The sequence below is a fragment of the Poecilia reticulata genome, chromosome 17 (genome assembly GCF_904066995.2).
Source record: "Poecilia reticulata chromosome 17, P_reticulata-male-v2, whole genome shotgun sequence".
Classification (NCBI taxonomy): Eukaryota; Metazoa; Chordata; class Actinopteri; order Cyprinodontiformes; family Poeciliidae; genus Poecilia; species Poecilia reticulata.
The window spans coordinates 29,316,427-29,338,352 of record NC_088846.1 but is presented as its reverse complement, the minus strand read 5'-3'; the positions used below and the strand labels follow the sequence as shown (position 1 = coordinate 29,338,352).

General features: G+C 47.6%; 1 protein-coding gene across 5 annotated transcripts in view; it reads left to right on the top strand.

Annotated features, from left to right (window-relative positions):
- The window catches only part of myo10 (myosin X), a 121,849-nt gene extending 100,258 nt beyond the window's left edge, over window positions 1–21,591 (top strand). For 4 of the 5 annotated variants that reach the window (XM_081598112.1, XM_081598110.1, XM_081598113.1 and 1 more), the window contains 22 exons: window positions 6,499–6,623; window positions 7,263–7,377; window positions 11,100–11,206; window positions 11,285–11,512; window positions 11,588–11,627; window positions 12,160–13,203; window positions 13,493–13,613; window positions 13,698–13,941; window positions 14,019–14,114; window positions 14,630–14,723; window positions 14,806–14,861; window positions 14,952–15,094; window positions 15,573–15,764; window positions 15,852–16,009; window positions 16,363–16,486; window positions 16,614–16,911; window positions 17,100–17,307; window positions 17,821–17,957; window positions 18,049–18,169; window positions 18,280–18,753; window positions 19,443–19,634; window positions 19,724–21,591. In XM_081598112.1, the coding sequence (XP_081454238.1) occupies window positions 6,499–6,623; window positions 7,263–7,377; window positions 11,100–11,206; window positions 11,285–11,512; window positions 11,588–11,627; window positions 12,160–13,203; window positions 13,493–13,613; window positions 13,698–13,941; window positions 14,019–14,114; window positions 14,630–14,723; window positions 14,806–14,861; window positions 14,952–15,094; window positions 15,573–15,764; window positions 15,852–16,009; window positions 16,363–16,486; window positions 16,614–16,911; window positions 17,100–17,307; window positions 17,821–17,957; window positions 18,049–18,169; window positions 18,280–18,753; window positions 19,443–19,634; window positions 19,724–19,834 (4,428 nt within the window). In that variant the 3' untranslated portion in view covers window positions 19,835–21,591. The remainder of the gene's footprint in view (window positions 1–6,498; window positions 6,624–7,262; window positions 7,378–11,099; window positions 11,207–11,284; window positions 11,513–11,587; window positions 11,628–12,159; window positions 13,204–13,492; window positions 13,614–13,697; window positions 13,942–14,018; window positions 14,115–14,629; window positions 14,724–14,805; window positions 14,862–14,951; window positions 15,095–15,572; window positions 15,765–15,851; window positions 16,010–16,362; window positions 16,487–16,613; window positions 16,912–17,099; window positions 17,308–17,820; window positions 17,958–18,048; window positions 18,170–18,279; window positions 18,754–19,442; window positions 19,635–19,723) is intronic. The other variant, XM_081598111.1, reaches the window with a different exon arrangement.
- Window positions 21,592–21,926: the final 335 nt, after the last annotated feature.

The window sequence follows — 21,926 nt, the reverse complement described above, 5'->3', positions numbered from 1 at the left end:
TTAATGTGGTACTTTTACTTTTACTTGAGTACATTTTTGACTGAGTATTTGTACTTTTACTTAAGTAAATTTTTTGAGTACTCTCTCCACCACTGCTAATACGACATGAAAACAATGCCATGCTTGACGGAGTTTGGCTACATCGAGACTCACTGCAGTAAAAAGACATATGGAGGATCAGATAGCAGGTAAAGCAGCGCACAGCTACAAACACTCACCCGGATTAGCATGACGGTCAGAAAGCTAAACAAATAACCCGCAAAATTATTTAAGTCTTCGAGCTGCGATGTAAGACGCTGGTTCTGCTCTCGCTGTTGAATCGCTGCTACGCTACAGGTAGTAATATTTCACAGACGGAGCGCCGCTTCTGCTCCACCTGGTAGTGACTCTCAAACGAACCTCTGCTTAAAGCTGCAGCATCTAACTTAAAAAAATACATTTTACCATATGTATTAAAACTTTCGTTGTCCTAACATGAGTCAGATAATCAGAAAAAATAATTGATCTCCTCCCTGCTCTGCATAATTACTCCGCTCAGTCAGAAACGGCCACTCAGAACTATCAGTAATCAGCTAGCCGCCATGCTATCAGGAAGTTTTCATTCATTAACTCTGGATTGTTTATTGTAATGGATCCTGTTTTTGCCTTTGAATGTTAAGTTTTATACTTGAACTTTTTGGCAATGTTGACAGGTTTTATTTTGGCTCTTTGCATAATTTAGCCTCTTCAGAGCCTCCATATGTTATCAGTCTGTTAAAGATAGTATTACTGATAGCAGTACAATTTGCACAATGCCTGTTTTGTTTTGTTTTCTTCTTGGAAAAAGTTATTAAAAACAAGTTTTTATCTAAATTAAGGTGAATTCATGGTTACTTTTTCCACATAATGTAACCGGTAGTGTTTATGATAAAAATAATAAATAATAATTATGTGATCGGTATCGGTGATCGGCCCTCATGGGTGATCGGTATCGGCAGGAAAAAACCAGATCGGCACATTTCTAGTTATGTGTATTATTATGGTAATAATCAGTAAGTCATATTACTTTAGCAGCTGTAAGAAAGAAATATATATTTTATATGGAACATATTTTAATTTTAAACAATAAACTTTAAATACAGTTAAATGATATTCAGATATTCTTATTCTAGGTTTGAAACTTTCACACTGAAACGACATTAGACCAGACATGACGGTATTTCCTGTTGCGGTCCAGTTTGACCACTTCATCAGACCATCAGCTGCTCTGGTTGGACACGTTTGAATGTAAACAGCCAGCCCTTTTTCTCCCTCACACACACACACACACACAGAGTCAGACCCTACAAGTGGCCAGAACAAATTAGCCTCAGCAGGAGATGCGTCGCCATGGCAACGCGGCCGCCCTCCCCTCGTTGAAAGGGGGAGTGGAGCTGTGGGTTTGAAAGCCTTTGTTTGGCTCCGTGGCGGATGAATGTGCGTGAAGGAGTCAGTGTGCTGCAGGAGCAGACGCGCGGATGAGCCGCAGCTTTGGGAAGTTTCTGTCGGATATGGAAAAGAAAGGAATCCTGTAGGGAAACGAGAAGCTAAGATGCAAGGTGAGACCTGGTGCAGATCTGACGAGGGGTGTCTGTAAGTGAACGGGGTTTAAATTTGAAGCTGTGATTTTAAAATGGGATGAATCACAAAGCAAGCTTCTTATGTTGTCTGAGAGTTCTGATTTGTAGTTTTATCTGGATTGTAAAGAGGGAAATGTGAACTTTTAGAGAACTCTACAACTTTCACAGTCACCTGTTAGGCGTTGGCATCGAGCTGCAGCAGATCGTCCGAACCTCTAAAAACATCCTCAAGTTTGTGTTTGGAACTGAAACCTGAATCAAAGCTGTGAAACTGAAAGTGTTTGGTGCATTTTTCTGCTCTTGGCTCCTCGGATGTTCCCTGTTTCCTCTCTAGGATAATTGGACATGAAGGCTTTCAGCTCCGACGTGATGCATGGTCATTTATAATAGTGGAGACGAAGCAGTGAGCTTATCTTTGTGATTATTATCAGGCCTGGAGGGCATGAAATTAATGAGACTGGATATGGGATGAGCCGGCTGCTCGGTAAACGACAGGTTAATGAAGAGGAAGTGGCATTCTGTCCTCGTCTCTTTCTAATGAGATTACACTTCTACTTAAAGCAGATTATTTTCCTACACTATCAATCTGTGATGCTATATTGGGATACAATTACCTAATTACAGTGTTTCTAAAGTGTCACTTCTACAGTTTTGGATAATTTAAGAAACAAAACAGACGTTTTCTTTAGTCCAGCCCAATATTAGTGGAAGAAAAATCTAATTATTTGAATTCTGTCATCATCACAATCTGCTGATTTCACCTGCAGCTGCAGAAACTGGATTTCCAGTTTCATTTCTGGACAACAGAAATCAGTTAGTGATGATTTTCCACCGCCAGCCTCAGACCTGGAGGTTTCTGGCAGATCACATGAGATCAATCACCACATGAGATCAATTATCAAATGAGATCAATCACCACATGAGATCAATCACCACATGAGATCAATCATCAGATCCTCTGAGGCTCGAACTGGAAAAAGATTCAGGGAAAAATAGAAAAAATAAGCAAACGCAAAAACAACGAGAGCAGCAAAATTATTCTGGGTTTTAGACGGGAAAGAAAAGGTCTCCATCCATCCACTCATCCATCCATCCATCCGTCCATCCATCCATCCGTCCGTCCATCCATCCACTCATCCATCCATCCACCCATCTATCCACTCATCCATCCATGCATCCATCCGTCCGTCCGTCCATCCATCCATCCGCCCGTCCGTCCATCAATCCATCCGTCCGTCCATCCATCCACTCATCCATCCATCCACCGATCTATCCACTCATCCATCCATGCATCCATCCATCCGTCCGTCCATCCGCCCGTCCGTCCATCCATCCATCCAACCATCCATCCACCGATCTATCCACTCATCCATCCATGCATCCATCCGTCCGTCCATCCGCCCGTCCGTCCATCCATCCATCCAACCATCCATCCACCCATCTATCCACTCATCCATCCGTCCATCCATCCATCCGTCCATCCATCCGCCCGTCCGTCCATCCATCCACTCATCCATCCAACCATCCATCCACCCATCTATCCACTCATCCATCCGTCCATCCATCCATCCGTCCATCCATCCGCCCGTCCGTCCATCCATCCACTCATCCATCCAACCATCCATCCACCCATCTATCCACTCATCCATCCATGCATCCATCCGTCCGTCCGTCCGTCCGTCCATCCATATCCATCCATCCATCCATCCATCCATCCATCCATCCATCCATCCATCCAGTGTTTCTGTCAAACTGACAGTAATAGCTGTTTCTCTGTGGTTGTAATCTGCACATAGCGCCCCCTGCAGGTCTGTTCAGTGTTGCTGCTGTAAGCCATCCAATCCTTCTTCAAACAGGCCCGTCTTTAAGTCCAACAGAGGCGGTTTTGGTTTGGGTTTATCTGCACTTAAAGCCCAGCGCCATTGTTCCTCCTGCTGAGCTGATAATCCTCTGCGGATCCCTCCATCAGACCAGCAGCAGCTTCAGGAATGTCGTGGCTCTCAGTTCCTGGGTCAAAGCAGAAACTCTAACTGTGGGTGATAAACTCACTTTTAGCATTTCTTCGTAATGTGCAGCTGTAGCCTCATATTAGAAACTTCAGGGTTACAATAACATCATTGCCGACTCTTCTGTTGGTAAAACCGTGTTGAAGATGTTATTAGATTGAACCTGCATTAATTAACCTTTAATTGAACCAGATGGATTTTCAGTTCGGTGATAACTTATTTAAATTTTGTCCCATGAGACGGCGTGAACTTTGTGAGTCTCAGACGGGGAAGGAAAATGGCATTCTTTGAAATGTCATGAGATAATTAGATTTCTTTACATGCCAACACTTCAGAGTGGATCCTGTTATCTGATCGGTGGATTATCGGGAGGCTTTGAGTCGCTGCTGACCTGCATCAGATACAGGAAACAGCTCTGCATGCCGTCTTATTGGCTGGGTGATGGACAGCTCAGCCGGAGTTCAGCTGCCCCCCATGTTTGGCGTTTCTCACCCCCCAGGAGCCGACCGACCGCCTCGCCCCGTTTGTTCCTGTGAATGAATGCACCGACCTCTGGGGAGTCGGGCTGAGGCAGCAGCTATTGTTGTCATCCGTCAGTCAGCAGAGGACCAGAGGCTTCAGGCTGCTGGAGGCGCCTGACTGTCCTGCCCTTACTTATTACTGCTTCCTGTTACCGCAGACCAGCTAAATACCAACGAGGGAAAAACGAGGGAACAGATTTTTAGTTAGGAGCAAAATTATATTGAATGTATAGAAAACGAGATTTCATCTGAAAAAGGTTCAAGACTGGAACCATCATCCATCCATCCATCCATCCATCATCCATCCATCCAACAATCCACCCATCCATCATCCATCCATCCATCCATTCACTTATACATCCATCCATCATCCATCCATCCATCATCCATCCATCCATCATCCATCCATCCATCCATTCACTTATACATCCATCCATCATCCATCCATCCACCTATTCATCCATCATCCATCCACCCATCCATTCACCCATCCATCCATCCATCCATCCACCTATCCATCCATCCATCATCCATCCATCATCTATCCATCCATCCAGCCATCCATCCATCCACCTATCCATCTATCCATCCATCCACCTATCCATCCATCCATCCATCCATTCACTCACCCATCCATTCATCCATCCATTCACCCATTCATCCATCCATTCACCCATCCATCCATCCACCTATCCATCCATCTATCTGTCCATCCACCCATCCATCTATCCATCCATCCAGCCATCCATCCATCCACCTATCCATCTATCCATCCATCCACCTATCCATCCATCCATCCATCCATTCACTCACCCATCCATTCATCCATCCATTCATCCATCCATTCACCCATTCACCCATCCATCCATCCACCTATCCATCCATCTATCTGTCCATCCACCCATCAATCCATCCATCTATCCATCTATCCATCTGTCTGTCTGTCCGTCCGTCCGTCCGTCCGTCAACATACCTGAATGTTACTTTTACTGGTCCAGCTGATACTGCGCTATTGTTAGTATAGAAGTATCTGCCATAGATCTAGTTTTTGAGCTCTGGGGCTTTTGGATCTGGATGTGGGACATGGAGTCTTGTTACGACCAGGGCAGGATCTCAGGATCTCTGAACTCCCTGAAGGCGCAGCAGAAACAGGAAACGACGGTGAATGAAAGCCGATCTGGGAGTCAGAGGACGTCGTCCTGACACCGCCCGCCTTTGTACGGCTGCATCGCGGTCCGTATGCAAATGCTAATTATGCTAACGAAGCGCTCCCTGCGGCCGGTTGGCATTAAAGGCCTCCATTCAATCAGTCAGGGAGGTCTGCTGGTGAGTTGGCCTCCCTTCTAGACGACCCAAATGGGCCATCAGCGGACTATCAGGGGAGACCTGCTGAATAAAGGGGGCATTACCAGTGGGAATGAAAGCTCCCAATTATGGAGCTAACCCCACCCACCCCACTTACGCCCACCGGGGTTACAGGGTGACGAGCGTCGCCTCAGAGAAAGGCTTCCTCTGAATGCCGCCGCTCTGTCACTGATGATGCTATCTCAGTGCTGCTGGGTGGCCTGAAGGCTTATAAAACTGTTAAAGCTGCAGTTTGTAACTTTTATAAAAAATAATTTTTTACTTTTTTGTTGAAACTTTCACTAGTATGAGACAGATATTGTGTGAAAACATCAACCTCCTCTGCCTAACTAGAAACAACCAATCAGAGCCAGGAGGCGGGACTTAGCGCTGTCAGTCACAATCGTTGGTGTGAATGCTAAGGCTAGTTAGCATAGCCACCGATAACGGCAGATAAACAGTTCTGCTGTAATGGTAAGTTGTTTCTCTGCCATTAGCACATTTAGCAGCGAGTATGTGACATTGATTGACAGCCCTAAGCCCCGCCTCCTGGCTCTGATTGGTTGATTTGGTCGAGAGCGGTGCATTTATTTCAACAGCAATAGCAGCTCAGGGAGGAGATCGATCAATCTTTTCTCAGATTATCTGTCTCATAACAAACTGTCTCTACATGGTTACAGTTTATGTAAAAAACTATATATTTTTTATAAAAGTTAACATCCTGCAGCTTTAATTTTTGTTGTTTTTGTCTCTTTGTGTCCATTCATCACCTCCAGACGTGTCATCAGCCTCATAGCACCACAGTGTTTGTGGCTGTGATATTGAGTCAAACCAGACCTCCAAAATCAATCCTCACAGCCGTGAAAATACGCCCAGCGCTGTGCTGAAAAGGTCAACCAGTGGCAAACATCATAGATCAGCCTGTGACTCTGAGGGGCAGGGGAACGTCTGCATTCACACAGATTCCTGTTCAACTCCAGCAGGGGGCGTCATGTCAGTAATCTGATGTTTCTTCTGTTCCTGCTGCAGATGCCTGACCAGTTCGACCAGACGGTGGTTCTGAACCAGCTCAGGTACTCCGGCATGCTGGAAACGGTGAAGATCCGGCGCAGCGGCTTCCCGGTCCGCAGATCCTTCCAGGACTTCTGTTCCAGGTCTGATCCAGATTTACACAAGTCCAAACACTCAGGGAGTCAGAAGTGCTTAAACACACAACCAGTTTGTACTTTTTCCTGATTCAGGGGTATCAAAGCGTGGTGCGGGGCTCATTTATGGCCCCATCGATGATTTTGTGTGGCCCCTGATCAAAGTCAGGCAAATATAACCTGTAAGCTAACGACTGATGCAAATGGACGTTTTTACAAATTTTACAGTCAAATAAAAACTTCCTAAAAATACAACAAAAGTTTGATGCAACTCAGGTTTCGTATTCATTGTTCACGTTTTTGCATTTATCCTAATTTTGTAGATTATATCTATTATAACCAGCATTTCCCCCCAAAGGTTCACGGTTTGCCTTACATTTTATGTTTTGAATTAAAAAACTTATTTTGCTTGCTTCAATAAAGTCTCGTATGGTTTTAGTTTATTATTTGACTAGTTTTGTTCTTTAAATGTCAAAAAAAAACACAATTAAACAAGCATCTGTTACGTTGACTAATGCTAAGATAGATGTCACATGATTTTTACTGCTCATTAATAAATTCAGTAATGACATGTTGCTGTAAACAGATGAACACATTTCAGAAAAATAGCGTTTGTGTCGTTTAGCTTAACGTTTCGCTTTTCTTCAGGTACAAAGTCCTGATGCGGGGCGTCCTGACTCCAGACGACCACAGGGGGCGCTGCAAGCAGCTGCTGCACCTCTATGACAGCAGCAGTGCAGATTGGCAGCTTGGCAAAACCAAAGTAAGGCCCAAACCTGGTGGTGTTTTCACGCTTCACCTTATTTTCTGGAAAGTCGACCAAAACAATGTTGCTGTTTTTTCCTGTTGCTTTGAGCTGAAACTGAAGTCAATCTGAGGGTCTGATTTAGAAATAAAGAATAAAACAGTTGAGTGGATTCAAACACCAGAGGAATATTTTTATTTGGTCAATTCTCCTTGGGGTTATTAAACATTAACTGAAGCCAGAAAATTCATTTTCTCAAACATTTCTCTGTGGGTTTGCATTTCCTGCCTATCAGCGGTGAGCTTCATCCCTTCTGCTCATTCTGCAGAATAATGGACTCTCTGCTGTCAAGCGCTGAGTTCCTGAATGCTCCACCGCCCTTTTTGCCTCCGGCTAACACCGGTAGAAACGTCTTTTCTCCTCCTCGCCAACACAGAGCGTGATTGGACGGAGACTCAGGCCGCCTCCGGAGAGACGCCAGTCCATCCTGGCTTCTCTCCCTCCAGGCTTAATTTGGCTTCATGTGTCCTACAAATTCAGCTCCATGGAGCCATTCAGAGCCACTGCCTCTGTGTGTGTGTGTGTGTGTGTGTGTGTGTGTGTGTGTGTGTGTGTGTGTGTGTGTGTGTGTGAGTAACCGAGGTCAGCATCACCTGAAGCGTGGAACGCCACAGTTATTGGATCCACTCTTCAGTCACTCTCTACTTCCACCACACCGGATCAGGAAGAATGGCTACTGCCAGAGTGTGTGTGTGTGTGTGTGTGTGTGTGTGTGTGTGTGTGTGTGTGTGTGTGTGTGTGTGTGTGTGTGTGTGTGTGTGTGTGTGTGTGTGTGTGTGTGGTGGGAAAGTGACAGATGGGGACACACACCACCGACCACAGCAGGACCGTGTGACGCTGCAGGAGGGGGAAACCTGTGTGTGTCGATGTTGGAAGAGATAAAACATGGAAAAATGTTTGATTTTGATTTAGATATTTTTAAAGTCTGAAAAGCTTTTCTTCCTTCCATGCATCAGGATTTTCATCCACATTTCCTTACTTTCTTACTCCATCCTTCCACATTTCCCTCTGCACCTCTTTCCGGATTTACTCGCACACTTAGAAAATATTCTGCAGAGGTGACTGAGTTCTAATTTTAAATTTGGAGAAATCTGGAGAAGAAAAGACCCGTAAGAATCTGCATGACTGATATTCCAGTGTAATATTAACTCCAACAATCACTGATAAAAGTTGAGCTAAGTAGAGATTTGATTATTTTCTGTTCAGTTTTCCTGAGTAGAACCGGTTCAAGACCAGAAAGAACCTCTAACATGTTAACATCTCCAAACTCAGACATGCAGAGAAACCATTCATCAGTCTGTCCACCAGGGGCGCTGTGCTGTCATATAGATATAGATACGTCAAAAAGCGCTGAGCCATCATGGCTGCCGACCCTCCTAACACGTTCAGCTTCTCTCTTTTCGCAGTTTGAATGTTTCCAGTGTGAAACCTGAACACCAGGTGTTATCTGTGACGTCACCTGACTGTTTCCTGTCTCCTGCTGAGCCACAGACTCAGCGCCGCCGCTAAATCAATGCTGTGTCCCTCTGAGGGATTCGTCCACTTTGTCCCTCAGACAGATTTACGGCCTGCAGCTCCTTTCAGTCGGCTCATGTCCCGACTGTTGCCTCTGAGCTCCGCCTTGTGCTTTTAGAGCCTGAAACTTAATTTTTGCGGACGGGAAGCGGCTCTGTTCCCTCTGAGGTCCCGACCCGACCCGGAGCGGCCAGAATCAGGCGCAGCGAGGCTTAGCCGAGCTTTTTGTTGTGCTAATTAACGCAGTAAAGATTAAAGAGGATTTTGCTGTGCGACTCGTCAGGATGCAAACGTGTGCCGCTGTTCAGGGAGGCCGTTGTTTCCGTGTTGCGCAGGACGGGTTTGGTTTCTGTTCCGTGTCTGACGTCCCTCCTGAGGTTCGGCCCACGTTGCAGGAGCAGCAGGTTTTCTCTCTGCTCTGGCCTTGACTGTGTTTCCATCAACGTTTTTTATTCATGGGCGTTTTAAAGTGCCGCATTAGAAACAGTTTGTGGAAACGGCAAATGAAAAATAGATGCATTTCCATGAACTGTGCAAATCGGAATAACAAAATACATTTTGAATAAACTCACAATATCTGATTAAAAAAAAAAAAAAAACGTTCCTCTAGGATTAAGTGGTTTTTCAGCTGAATAGAAATTATTGTATTTTGCAAAAAAACAGCAATGAAAATGTTTTTTTTTGCTTCACATGAGTCATGTGATCAACACCCAGAGAGAAACAGCAGAGAAGCGACAGTATGAGGATGATGGCGTGATTTTAATGTGTGGACAAAACTTAACGTGTTTCATTTTGTTTCTTTGATCAAAACACCGTAATTGAAAATAGTTTTTTCGACTTTTGCAGAATTTGGACATTTGTATTGGAAAAGCAGCTAAAAACATCCTGAATTTATCAAAAAGGTCCGTTTTAACTTTTCCAAAAGAGACTTGATGCGCTAAAAAGGAGATAGAAAGACATTTATTGAATAAGTTGATGGAGCAAACGTTTTCTCCAGCTGAGAGGAGAAAACTCTCCGTTTCCTGAGATGTTTGTTCTCCTCCATGCAGTTTCCAGCCTCTGCTTCCTGTTCATTACAGCCAAACGTGGCATCGATATGAGATCATGCTCTCCGTGTCCCAGTTGTTTTTTCTTTTTTCTTTTTGTTACATTTTAAAAGTTTGCTCAAAATTTGCACTGGTTTCTTCGTGTTCATGCATGTAATGCTGCCGTTAATTAACCTGCATGCAAGACGAGGTGACGTCTGCTCAGAAAATCTCTTTAGTGCCTCAGAGCTCAGGATTCACCAATGTCAGACACACACACACACACACACACACACACTCTGAGCTCCTCATTCAACAGGAGAAATCTGTTCCTGAACCTCCCAGTCCTGTGATATTTCCCCGCCATGTCGGCCGCCAGAGGCCGAGTCCCGTATCTCATTTTCCTCCTCCCTAATCGGATTAACCCGCCGGCCCAGTGGGCCCGGTTCCTCATAAAACGGCCAGCTGCTCGGTAGGTTCTGTCTTTTCGCACGGAGCTGTGGCAGGAACGCCTCGCCGCTGTAATCTGCTGACTTTAGTTGCTGCAACAAAAGGAGACGAAGTTCCGGGTTTAATTAACGCCGAACGCTTGTTCAGCGTTTCAGGGAGTTTCTTAATTCTGCTGGGTTTAAATCTTTTATTCATTGTGAATAAAAGATTTAAAATCCACAGCTAGTGGATATCTGCACTGGGTTAAACAGAAGAGTCTGTTAGAAATAATAAAAATAAGAAATAAACAGACATAAATAAAACCATGAATAAAATGAATTATGTCTGTAAACAAAATTGCTTTTCAAAAATTATTAATCATCAGAATGGAAATTATTCAGCTAATTTTAATTTATCATGTGATTAATTGATCAATCTATTATTGCTACAGGTCGAGGTGCATATATATATATATATATATATATATATATATATATATATATATATATGAGCCTGTATGAATACTTATGAACCTGCCTTGATTTCAGGTCAGATGGACGTAAAGCTGTTTGTGTTTATTGAGGCTTTTTTCCTTCATAGTTTTTAGGAAGTTCTTGGACCATTTGGATGATTATTGTGATTTTCGTCATTAGATGTTGTAAAGATGAGGAGAAGCTGAATCCGTCATGAATTGTGTTTTCCTGCCTTCAGGTTTTCCTTCGAGAGTCTCTGGAGCAGCGGCTGGAGAAGCAGAGGGAGGTGGAGGTGCTGAAGGCAGCCATGGTCATCCAGGCCCACGTCCTGGGCTACATGGCCCGGTGCGTCCCGACACCTTTACTCACAAACTCTGGTTTTTATCCACATTTAATGACCATTTTATGCGGCTCCGCCTCCAGGAAGCAGTACAGGAGGCTGCTGCAGTGCATTGTGGTCATTCAGAAGAACTACCGGGCTTTCTACTGGAGGAGGAAGTTCCTGCTGCTCCGCTGGGCCGCGCTCACCTTCCAGAAGCGCCAGCGGGGCCGGCTGGCCCGCCGGGCCGTCGGCCGCCTGCTGGACGAGAGGAGGAAGAGGGAGGAGGAGGAGGAGCAGCGCCGCAGAAAGATGGAGGAAGAGATGGAGAGGTGACGCTCGTCCTAGTTAGTCCTCCAACCCGCCTGCTGATGGCCGCTGACGTTTGGCTGTTTCTGTTTATGCAGAGAGAGACTGAGACTGGAGGCGGAGCGACGCGCCGAAGAGGTGCAGAACGTCATTTTCTTATTTCAAAGTTTAAATGCTGGAGCAGGAAAGACACTGGTGGTTTTTAGTCAAGTTAAAAGTAGAGTCTAATTCATTATTTACAATTTAATCCTAAACATATCTGCAATATGAGCTTCACTGTCGCTTTGCGTCAGGGCGTATAAGAAACGCATGAATACAGAGGGTACGGTTATGAAGAAAATACCAATAAACTTAAAGTTTAAGGCATTAAAATCTATTTAATCATTTAACCAAAAGTAACGTGAAAAAGTCTCAGACCTAAAAGATGCAAAAGCAAAAAAATTTCTTAAAGGAGTTTAAATATTTATAGAAATATCAGGGGGCTTCGAAGAATTATTTTCAAATCTTTTGTCAGAAACTTTTAAAATCATAATTTCTACTGGTTCAAACTTGTCCTCAGAAAGTGAAAGCTGTCGAAGATGAAATGTTGCTGTTAAAGAAACCGTCTCAGCGAACTCACCGTTGTCCAAAACGTGTTTCCATCGCAGTTCCATGTTTTCCTCTGTTCCAGGCCGAGGAGGCTCTGCGGCTGGAGGAGCTGCAGCGCGTTGAGGAGCTGCAGCGCGCCCAGGAGCTGCAGCGCGTTGAGGAGCTGCAGCGCGCCCAGGAGCTGCAGCGCGCCCAGGAGCTGCAGCGCGCCCAGGAGCTGGCCTCTCTAGTTTTCACTCAGTCTCAGCTGGAGGAAGCAGCCGCAGCTTTCCCCGAAACCCCAGAGGAGCTGGAGTCGGTCTTCGAGGAGGCAGGCGAGGAGGAGGAGGCCATCCGCCCCCAGGAGGCGTCCCAGGTGGAGGAGATCCTCCGGCTGGAGCGGGAGATCCAGGCTCTGCAGAGGCAGAAGGAGCAGCAGGAGCTGTCCCTGACGGAGGCGTCGCTCCACCGCCTGCAGCGCCTCCGGGATCAGGAGCTGCAGCGGCTGGAGGACGAGGCCTGCAAGGCGGCGCAGCAGTTCCTGGACTCGCTCAACTTCGACGAGATCGATGAGTGTGTGAGGAACATTGAGAGCTCCCTGGGCGTCGGGGAGGAGGAGGAGGAGGAGAAGGAGAACGGAGGGAGAAGAGGCAATGACGAAGAGGAGGTCGATGAAGGGTTCGGAGCCGACGACGAGGCCTTCAAAGACTCTCCCAACCCCAGCGAGCACGGCCACTCCGACGGCCAGCGGACGAGTGGAATCCGGACGAGCGACGACTCGTCAGAAGAAGACCCGTACGCCAACGACGTTCCGATCCCGGCGATGCCCCTCACCACCCTGCTCCACGCGCCGCTGCCGCCGTTACCGCCGGCCGCCCACAGCGTCTCGTCCAGCGGCGACTCCGCCTTCTGCCGCCCGCAGGCGTCGTCCGAGGCGCCGTCCGACGACCTGGTGGAGCTGATTCCTCCAGACGAGGACTCGGACTACGACCAGGACGACTACGACGAGGGCGCCATCGTGTCCAGCGGCAGCGTGGCGTTCTCCAACCCCCGCAGCGGCCAGTGGTCTCCGGATTACAGGGGCTCCGCGGGAACGTACAACAGCTCCGGGGCTTACCGCTTCAGCTCCGAAGGCGCTCAGTCATCGGTGAGTCGCGTCCTCAACGGTCAGACTGTTTCCTCCACATGTGAGTCTAGTTCCAGGCTGAATCACTGCTTGTCATAACCCACATCATCAGCCCTCCACCACCGTGCATCGCAGCTAGTCACAGTTAGTTGTGGTGAATGATCATTTCCACTCCAGATCACATTGTTCTGCATGTCTTGTGCTTCGTTCAAGTGCAGCTTTATGAACCAAACTCAACTTCAACAGGGTTAAAACTGTCATTTAAATCCCAGGGAGCTTCAGTTGAATCATTTCCTTTGAAATGTTGCAGTTTGAGGACAGTGAAGACGACTTTGACCGCTTTGACACAGACGATGAGTTGTCGTACCGCCGGGACTCGGTCTACAGCTGCGTCACTCTGCCGTACTTCCACAGCTTCCTCTTCATCAAAGGTAACTCCTCTGATCCACTCTGACTCTTTGGGAGCCGTCCTCCTCGCCGTGGCAGGAACTGCAGTCCTGTGGTCTGGTCTGCAGGAGGCCTGATGAACACGTGGAAGCGGCGCTGGTGCGTCCTGAAGGACGAGACCTTCCTGTGGTTCCGGGCCAAGCAGGAGGCGCTGAAGCAGGGCTGGCTGCACAAGAAGGGAGGCGGCTCCTCCACGCTGTCCCGCCGCAACTGGAAGCGCCGCTGGTTCGTGCTGCGGCAGAGCCGGCTCATGTACTTTGAGAACGACAGCGAGGAGAAGATGAAGGGAGTGCTAGACATGCACAATGCCAAGTAAGGTCAAAGGTCAAATTTAGTAAACATGATCGAATCCCGGTTATGCTTCTAAGAACTGTTTTTGATTTCTGCAGAGAAATCGTTGATAACACGGGTAAGGAGAACGGAATCGACATCGTGATGCCAGAGAGGACCTACCACCTGATCGCAGAGTCTGCTGAGGACGCCAGGTGTGTCTTTACAGTCCAAGTCCAGTCTGAGGCGGGGAAACCCAAAGGCTTGGTGTCGTCAGAGTTACTCTGATTTTACAGACTCCCTTTAGAAACACTTAGTAACTTCCTGTTTTAGCAGATCCAACACCAAATAGACGTAAATCTGTTGACAGACAGTAGAAATCATTTTGATCACAGTCTTCTTTATCCAACCTCTCTGGGTTTTAGGCAATCAGCACCAAAAAAATGGAGGAATTTCAGCTTCGCAAACTGCATTTTAAATTTTTATAATTTTTTGAATATTTTCAACATTAACTACAAAAAAAAAATCAACTAATAAGTGAATTTTGTGCTATTGCTTTGGAGTTCTGTGAATCAGAGGTCCCTGTGGATAAATCTCAGTTTGAATGACCCACATCACCACGTCTCCACTGCTGTGCTCTGCTGTTGCTATCTGCAGACATGGCCTCTGCAGCTGAAAGAGCTGTTGTTGCCGTGACCTTTTGATGCTGATTGTGTTTCCATGGTTGCAGTCAGTGGTTCAGCGTGCTGAGTCAGGTCCATGGCGCCACAGAGCAGGAGATCAGCGAGATGCACGATGAGCAGGCCAATCCGCAGAACGCCGTGGTGAGTCGAGCAGAACGTCTGCCGAATCCAGCAAAGACGCGACTTCCTCTAATCCCTCAACGCCTCGCCTGTCTTTCTGCAGGGAACGCTGGATGTGGGCATGATCGACTCGGTTTGTGCGTCAGATAACCCAGAGAGGTGTGTTGTTGTTTTGTTTAGGTCAGACACTTCATATTACTCCCAGTTCTGGTTGTTTTTTTGACTCTGAGCTTCTCCTGTTAAAATTAGACCGAACTCCTTCGTCATCATCACTGCGGAGCGGGTGCTGCACTGCAACGCCGACACGCCCGAGGAGATGCACCACTGGATCACTCTGCTGCAGCGCTCCAAAGGAGACGCCCGCGTCGACGGGCAGGAGTTCATCATCAGAGGTACGACTCAGGGCGGAGACGAGCAGCACAGACTGCTACTGGAGCAGAACCAGTTCATTAAGGTCTCAACACAACCTGGAGATTCAAAGTGGATTTAAACGGTTATATTGTTAAGACTCTATTCTCTAGCCCTTAGCTTGCTGCTTGTCTTTTTAAAGTTTAGCATTGCTGCAGCCCCAAAGCAACACAAGCAGAAAGTTCACATAAAGAATAAAAATGATCATAAATGGAACAAATCAAACCTACTTCAGTCAGTAAAATGATATTTGAGCTCAGTGTCTGTGACCGAAGCACTAACTGCTTCAGGGCTGAAGGCTTTATGAAGCTGCTGCTGTATGGAGCTACATACAGAACAAAGTTTGCTCAAAAGAACAAATTTAAACTGAACAAAATGTTTTTCAATAGGAAATAAAGCAAATGAAGCAGGAGTTTCATACAGGTAAACAGTAAAGGAGATGAAATGCTGTTTGTCCTCCAGGCTGGCTGCACAAAGAGATGAAAAACAGCACCAAGGCGTCGCTGAAGCTGAAGAAGCGCTGGTTCCTGCTCACCCACAACTCCCTGGACTACTACAAGAGCTCCGAGCGGAACGCCTTGAAACTGGGAACGCTGGTCCTGAACAGCCTCTGCTCCGTGGTGCAGCCCGATGAGAAGCTCTACAAGGAGACCGGTGGGTCAGAGCGGGGTTCATGACGGGCTCACGTCCCGGGTCCCGTTGTTTTAACACGACTCTCGTGTTGCGGCTGCTGCGCTGCAGGATACTGGAACGTGATCGTCTACGGGCGGAAACACTCGTACCGGCTCTACTGCAAGCTGCTGAACGAAGCCACGCGCTGGGCCAGCTCCATCCAGAACGTCATCGACACCAAGGCTCCCATCGACACGCCGACCCAGCAGCTCATCCAGGACATCAGGGTAGGAGAGAAACTCCTCCATGTCTGGAGTTAACGAGGGTTAACAGCCTCACCGTCGGTCCAGGGAACCAACAGGAAAGATACAGAATACGTAAAGAGACATCGACTTTTAGAATGTTTGTTTTTATTCACTATTCAAACAGTAGAGACCAAGATATAAACATAAATATGTAGAAGAGATCTGCTGTTGCAGCACCTGTTGATGTCAACATGTTTGAAGTTAGCGCTTTAGCGTTAGCTGAACTAATTATGATCAATGCTTTAGGGTTAGCATAGCTAACCTTTCAGTTAGCGAGGCAAACTAACGGTTCTGACCCAGAGCTGCAGGTAAAGTCCAGCTGGTTCTGTCTGCAGGAGAACTGTCTGAACTCAGAGGTGGTGGAGCAGATCTACAAGAGGAACCCCATCCTCCGCCACAGCCACCACCCGCTGCATTCCCCGCTGCTGCCGCTGCCGTACGGAGACATCCAGCTGAGCGGTGAGCCTCAGACTCGGCCGTCAGAGTGGAAAATGTTGCTCTAAGAATTCGATTCTATAACTAAAACCAACTTAACCCACCTGCTTCACTGGAGAGTGATTCATCTTCCTGTTCCTCCGTCACGCAGCGTCACGGAGTCGGAGCTACACCACCCTGCAGGACGAAGCCCTCCGGGTGTTCAGCTCCCTGCAGCACCTGGACGGCGTGGCCGACCCGGTGGCCATCATCCAGGGCATCCTGCAGACGGGCCAGGAGCTCAAGCCGCTGCGCGACGAGCTCTACTGCCAGCTGATCAAGCAGACGGCCCGGCCGCCGCAGCCCAGCGGCCCGGGGAACCTCTGCAGCTGGAAGATCCTGGCCTGCATGTGCTGCACCTTCATGCCCTCACGGAGCATCCTGAGATACCTGAAGTTCCACCTGAAGAGGCAAGCAGAGCGCCGCTTTGTTACTCCACACATTATAGAAGCCGTATCTGAGTTTTTCTACTCAAGTGGAAAAACATTCAAAATGCTTGACGGGTCTCCTTTAAATTCTGCTTTGTCAGGCCTGGATGGGTTTGTTTCACCTGTGTAGTTTACGTCTGACCTGTAACCGGGATGTGATCTCTCTGCAGGACCAGAGAGCTCTTCCCCGCCTCAGAAATGGACCGCTACGCCGCCTTCGCCTTCGAGTCCTTGAAGAAGACTCGGGCCCGGGAGAACGTGCCGTCGCAGGAAGAAATCCGCTCCATCGTGGCCCGGCAGGAGATGAGCACCACGGTGCACTGCCACGGCGGAGGCTCCTGCAAGATCACCATCAACTCACACACCACGGCAGGGGAGGTGGGTTCCTCACCCAACAACAGCAGTAACAACTATTTACCCACAAACCCACTGATGCGAAAGCATCACATCTCAGTTTGGCCTTAGATTTTTGTTCTGATTCATTTGAAAAGAAGAAAGTTTTAGTTCCTAGTAATTGGTCAGGAAAGGCTGTTAGGGTTCAACTTAGGATGTTTTCCCTCCTGATGGTCCAGGAAACTCGGATCAATTAGGGACCAGAATTGACACATTTGGTTCTCTCAAACCAACCTGTTCCCCTCCCTGCCTGTGGGGGCGCTGCACCAACAACACAGAAGGAAACAACACCAAACCTCTGAAAACACTGAGAGCAACTTCCTTCTTCACCAAATGGAAACTAAACTGGATTATCTTCAGATTTTAGCTGTTGCTGGATTTCTCTTCTGTCCTTGACTGAAAAGCATGAGACATTTCTCCTGCTAGCGCTAAGCTAGCATGTTTGTTTTGTTGTGTTTACCCAGAATGCCCTGCATTGTTTTTATGTCTGTCTCTCAGGTGGTGGAGAAGCTGATCCGCGGCCTGGCCATGGAGGACAGCAGGAACATGTTCGCTCTGTTCGAACACAACGACGCCTCAGAGAAAGCCATCGAGAGCCGGACCGTGGTGGCCGACGTTCTCGCCAAGTTTGAAAAGTAAGACGGAGCCTCTGTGTGAGTTCCAGTCTGATCCAAGTGTGTTTCTCTCCTGAGGGTCCAGTTCATGTAGTGAATCGTTGCTCCGCAGACTTTCAGCGAGCGCAGAGGAAAGCAACACGGGCTGGAAGCTGTACTTCAAACTGTACTGCTTCCTGGACACGGACGGCGTTCCCAAGGACAGCGTGGAGTTCGCCTTCATGTTCGAACAGGTGAAAACCTCCAGTTCATTAACACGTCGGCCATGTTTCACATGAGCGCAGCGATGATTCCTTACTGCATCGTTTGGATTGAAGGATTAACTGGATTGATCTGGTTTCAGGCCCATGAGGCGGTCATCCAGGGCCACTATCCGGCCCCGGAGGAGACGCTCCAGTTCCTGGCCGCCCTCCGGCTCCAGTACCTGCTGGGCGACCAGAACCCCCAGACCACCGTGCCCGAGATGTCCCAGGTGTTCCCCATGGCTCGCCTGCGGACCCGGGTCCAGAACTCGGCCAAGACGTTCGCCGGCGCCGGCTCCGTGGCGGAGCGCTCGGGAACGGCGGAGCGGAAACGCTCCAGCTTCCTGGAGGGAACGCTGCGGCGGAGCTTCAGGAGCGGCTCCCTGAGCCGGCAGAGGCTGGAGGAGGAGAACAGCCTGGAGGCCTGGATGAGGGAGGAGGCGGCCGCCGTGCGGACCAGCGTCCTGGACAAGTGGAGGAAGCTGCAGGGCGTGAGCCAGGAGCAGGCCATGGTCAAGTACATGGCGCTGGTGAAGGAGTGGCAGGGCTACGGCTCCACGCTCTTCAACGTGGAGGTGAGCGCCCAGCTGGTCCTGGCTGGCCCAGACGCTGGGCTCCCAAAACCAACAGATTATCTTCATTCTCTCAGCAAAAAGCATAAAAATTCCTGATTACATCATTAACAAAAATAACAATACTACTAACAATGGGAAAAATTTTATACTAATATTACTAACGATAAATTAACCCTGTCCTGCCTCAAAACCAGCACAGTAGTCCCAGTAATCCCAGTAGTCCCTGTAATCCCAGTAATCCCAGTAGTCCCTGTAATCCCAGTAGTCCCTGTAATCCCAGTAATCCCAGTAGTCCCTGTAATCCCAGTAGTCCCTGTAATCCCTGTAATCCCAGTAGTCCCTGTAATCCCAGTAGTCCCTGTAATCCCAGTAATCCCAGTAGTCCCTGTAATCCCAGTAGTCCCTGTAATCCCAGTAGTCCCTGTAATCCCAGTAATCCCAGTAGTCCCAGTCCATAATGTCTGCTTTGTGTGCTTTTTTAAATTCCATCTGTTGATAATCTGTGAAGCTGTAATCTGTGTTTTTAACACAAGGCGAGATGTGAACCGACTTCACGGAGTTCTAGTTATTTTATCCGATTTATTTTAGCCGTCATTCGTCATGTGATTATACTAAAGATGAAATCGTCGGCCTGCTGACAGCAGTGGAGCCGGAGCGGCTGTGACCCCTTCTGACCTCTGTGGTTCCAGAGCCGTGACGGAGCGTTCCCGGCGGAGCTGTGGCTCGGCGTGAGCCGGGAGTCCATCTCCGTGTACAAGCGTGGCGAGCCGTGGCCCCTGGAGGTTTTCCCCTACGAGCTCATCCTGTCCTTCGGCGCGCCGCTGCCCAACGCCTACAAGATCGCCGTGGAGGGCCGGGAGCTGGTGTTCGAGACCCAGATGGTCGGTGCCGATGGCCGGCGCCGATGGCCTCCTGTGAAAAGCTTCCTGTGGCTCACGGTCGCTCTCTCTCTCTCTGTCGCCCCCTGCAGGTCATGGACATCGCCAAGCTCATGAAGGCGTACATCAGCATGATCGTGAAGAAGCGCTACAGCAACAGTCAGTCGGTCAGCAGCCACGAGAGCAAATGCAGCGCCTGGTGAGGCCAGAACCGAACCGAGTCCAGAACCTGGGCCCGCTCCTTCCTCACGTTATATGAAATAGGTGTCAAACGTTTGTGCTGCATTTTGTTTTTGTTATAATTTTTAAGAAAAAAATAGTCCCCAGAGATGAAGCTGCCATCTTTAGCCCAACATTAAATCAGACAGAAAGGATGAAAGTTAATTTGCTGCATTTGTGCAGGAATGTTTTTGTTGATGCCATTTTAATAATAATTTTTAAAAAAAAAAGATGTTTCCAGAGGTCAACAGAAATCAGCCTACCGACCTCTGACCCCACGCATGAACAAAACTGATAGAAATTAATTCAGAGGTCACTAGAGGTCAACCTGCCCTCTAACAAAATCAGACAAATTGATATAAATTAATTGTGCTGCGTTTGTGCTGATTTATGCATCAAAACATTATAATTCTTAAGATTTTTAAAAGAAAAGAGTTCCCAGATGTCACCAGACATCATCGCTTAATTATTGCTGCTGCAGAAACATTTGAGGTTTCATTTAGAGAAGGCGGGTCCAGCTTCACTCAGGTACCGGCCCGCAGGGCTCTGAAGGTTTCCCAACATGGCGGAACGACTCTGAGGTTTCTCCACCGGGTCCACGTCCTGCTGGGAGTCTCCATGGAAACCGGAGCTCAGACCAAAGCGTCTCGTCTCTACACAGACTGAGTATTTCCACCTGGAAGTGCTTCTTATCAACAATCAGTCCGGAATAAAATGAATCAGAAAAACGTAACATTTTCCGTCTGGACCACCTGAAATGATGCTTTTATTGAGGCGGATTGTGGTTCGGTCCAGTTCCAGCGAGGCTCCCACAGAGCAGGAGGAAGACTTTCTGAAAGAGGCTGAATGTTATCCAAAAGAAAAAAAAGAATGGGACAAAAGCTACCAAAGAAAACCGGTTCTCATCGCGTCTCACTCTTCAATATGGGAAAGACAAGAAGACCTGAGACGTTACGTTACTGTCCTGCGTGTTTCTTTAGAGATCAGACTGTTTGAATGTATTTTCCTTTCCCGTCCCAAACTAAAGAACAGCCCTGAATCTGGTTCTGGTTCTTTTATAACTGCAGACAATGAAGAAATCACAAGTGCCTGTTTCCATCCGGATGAACTCCGATCGGGTCCGAGGTTCTGCTGAGGAATAAAAACGGTGCTCCGATGTTTCTGAACCGGTCCAGCTGCACAAGCGGCTCAGGCTCAGGAACTTCTCCCTCGTGCAAAGCAGCCAGTTCCCAAATGTTAAAGCGAAAGGAAAAGTTCCTAAATTAGTGGTAAAAACTTGGAAACATTGTGGTAAACATGGGTAAAGTAACTGTTATGGTAACTGTGGTGCAGTTTTTGCTTCAGCTGGACCGAGCCGCTCCACCGGACCCGGTTCGGCAGCGCAGCATTCCCACGTTTCCCTGGAGCTCCGCGGGCGGCAGATCCATCCAAAGACCAAGACCTGCAGGTTCCTGCCGCACTGTTCAGTGCCTTGTTGTAAATTCTGTACACTTCCTGTTTTACATGCAGATTGGTTTTTGGTAGAATGTGTAATGTAATATATAAATATATATTATATGTGATATAATCATGTGGACTGTACATTTCAGGTTTTTGCCTTCTGATTTATTATCCCAGCATTTTTTTTTCTTGTATCTTTTTTTGTATCTTTTTAAATCTGAATTATCATTATGTGTTAGAATATGAATTAGAATTATGTGTTGATTTACAATAAATAAATAAAAATATTTAGTCAGACGTTTTATTACAATCTGGAAAAAAACTGACTTATTTTTTCAAATGTGTTCAGGTTGGTTTTACAATTTTGCAGATGCATTGAAAAGAGTTTCAGAATGAGTTTTAGGGTTTCTGTCACTTTAAATCCAAATCAGCTGCTGCTGGCCACGCCCCCCAAACTCAACCTTCACACTCGCATGTTAAATGGCCGCAAACTGATCCGCAATCATACAGCCGAACATCTCTGAACAAACCGCAGCCAGACGGTGAGTCAACAACCAGCAGCCGTGGTTCAGCGCACACAGCGGGGGAAACCAGCAGACCGAACGCCGGAGCTCAGCTTTGGTTGCTAGGTTACGG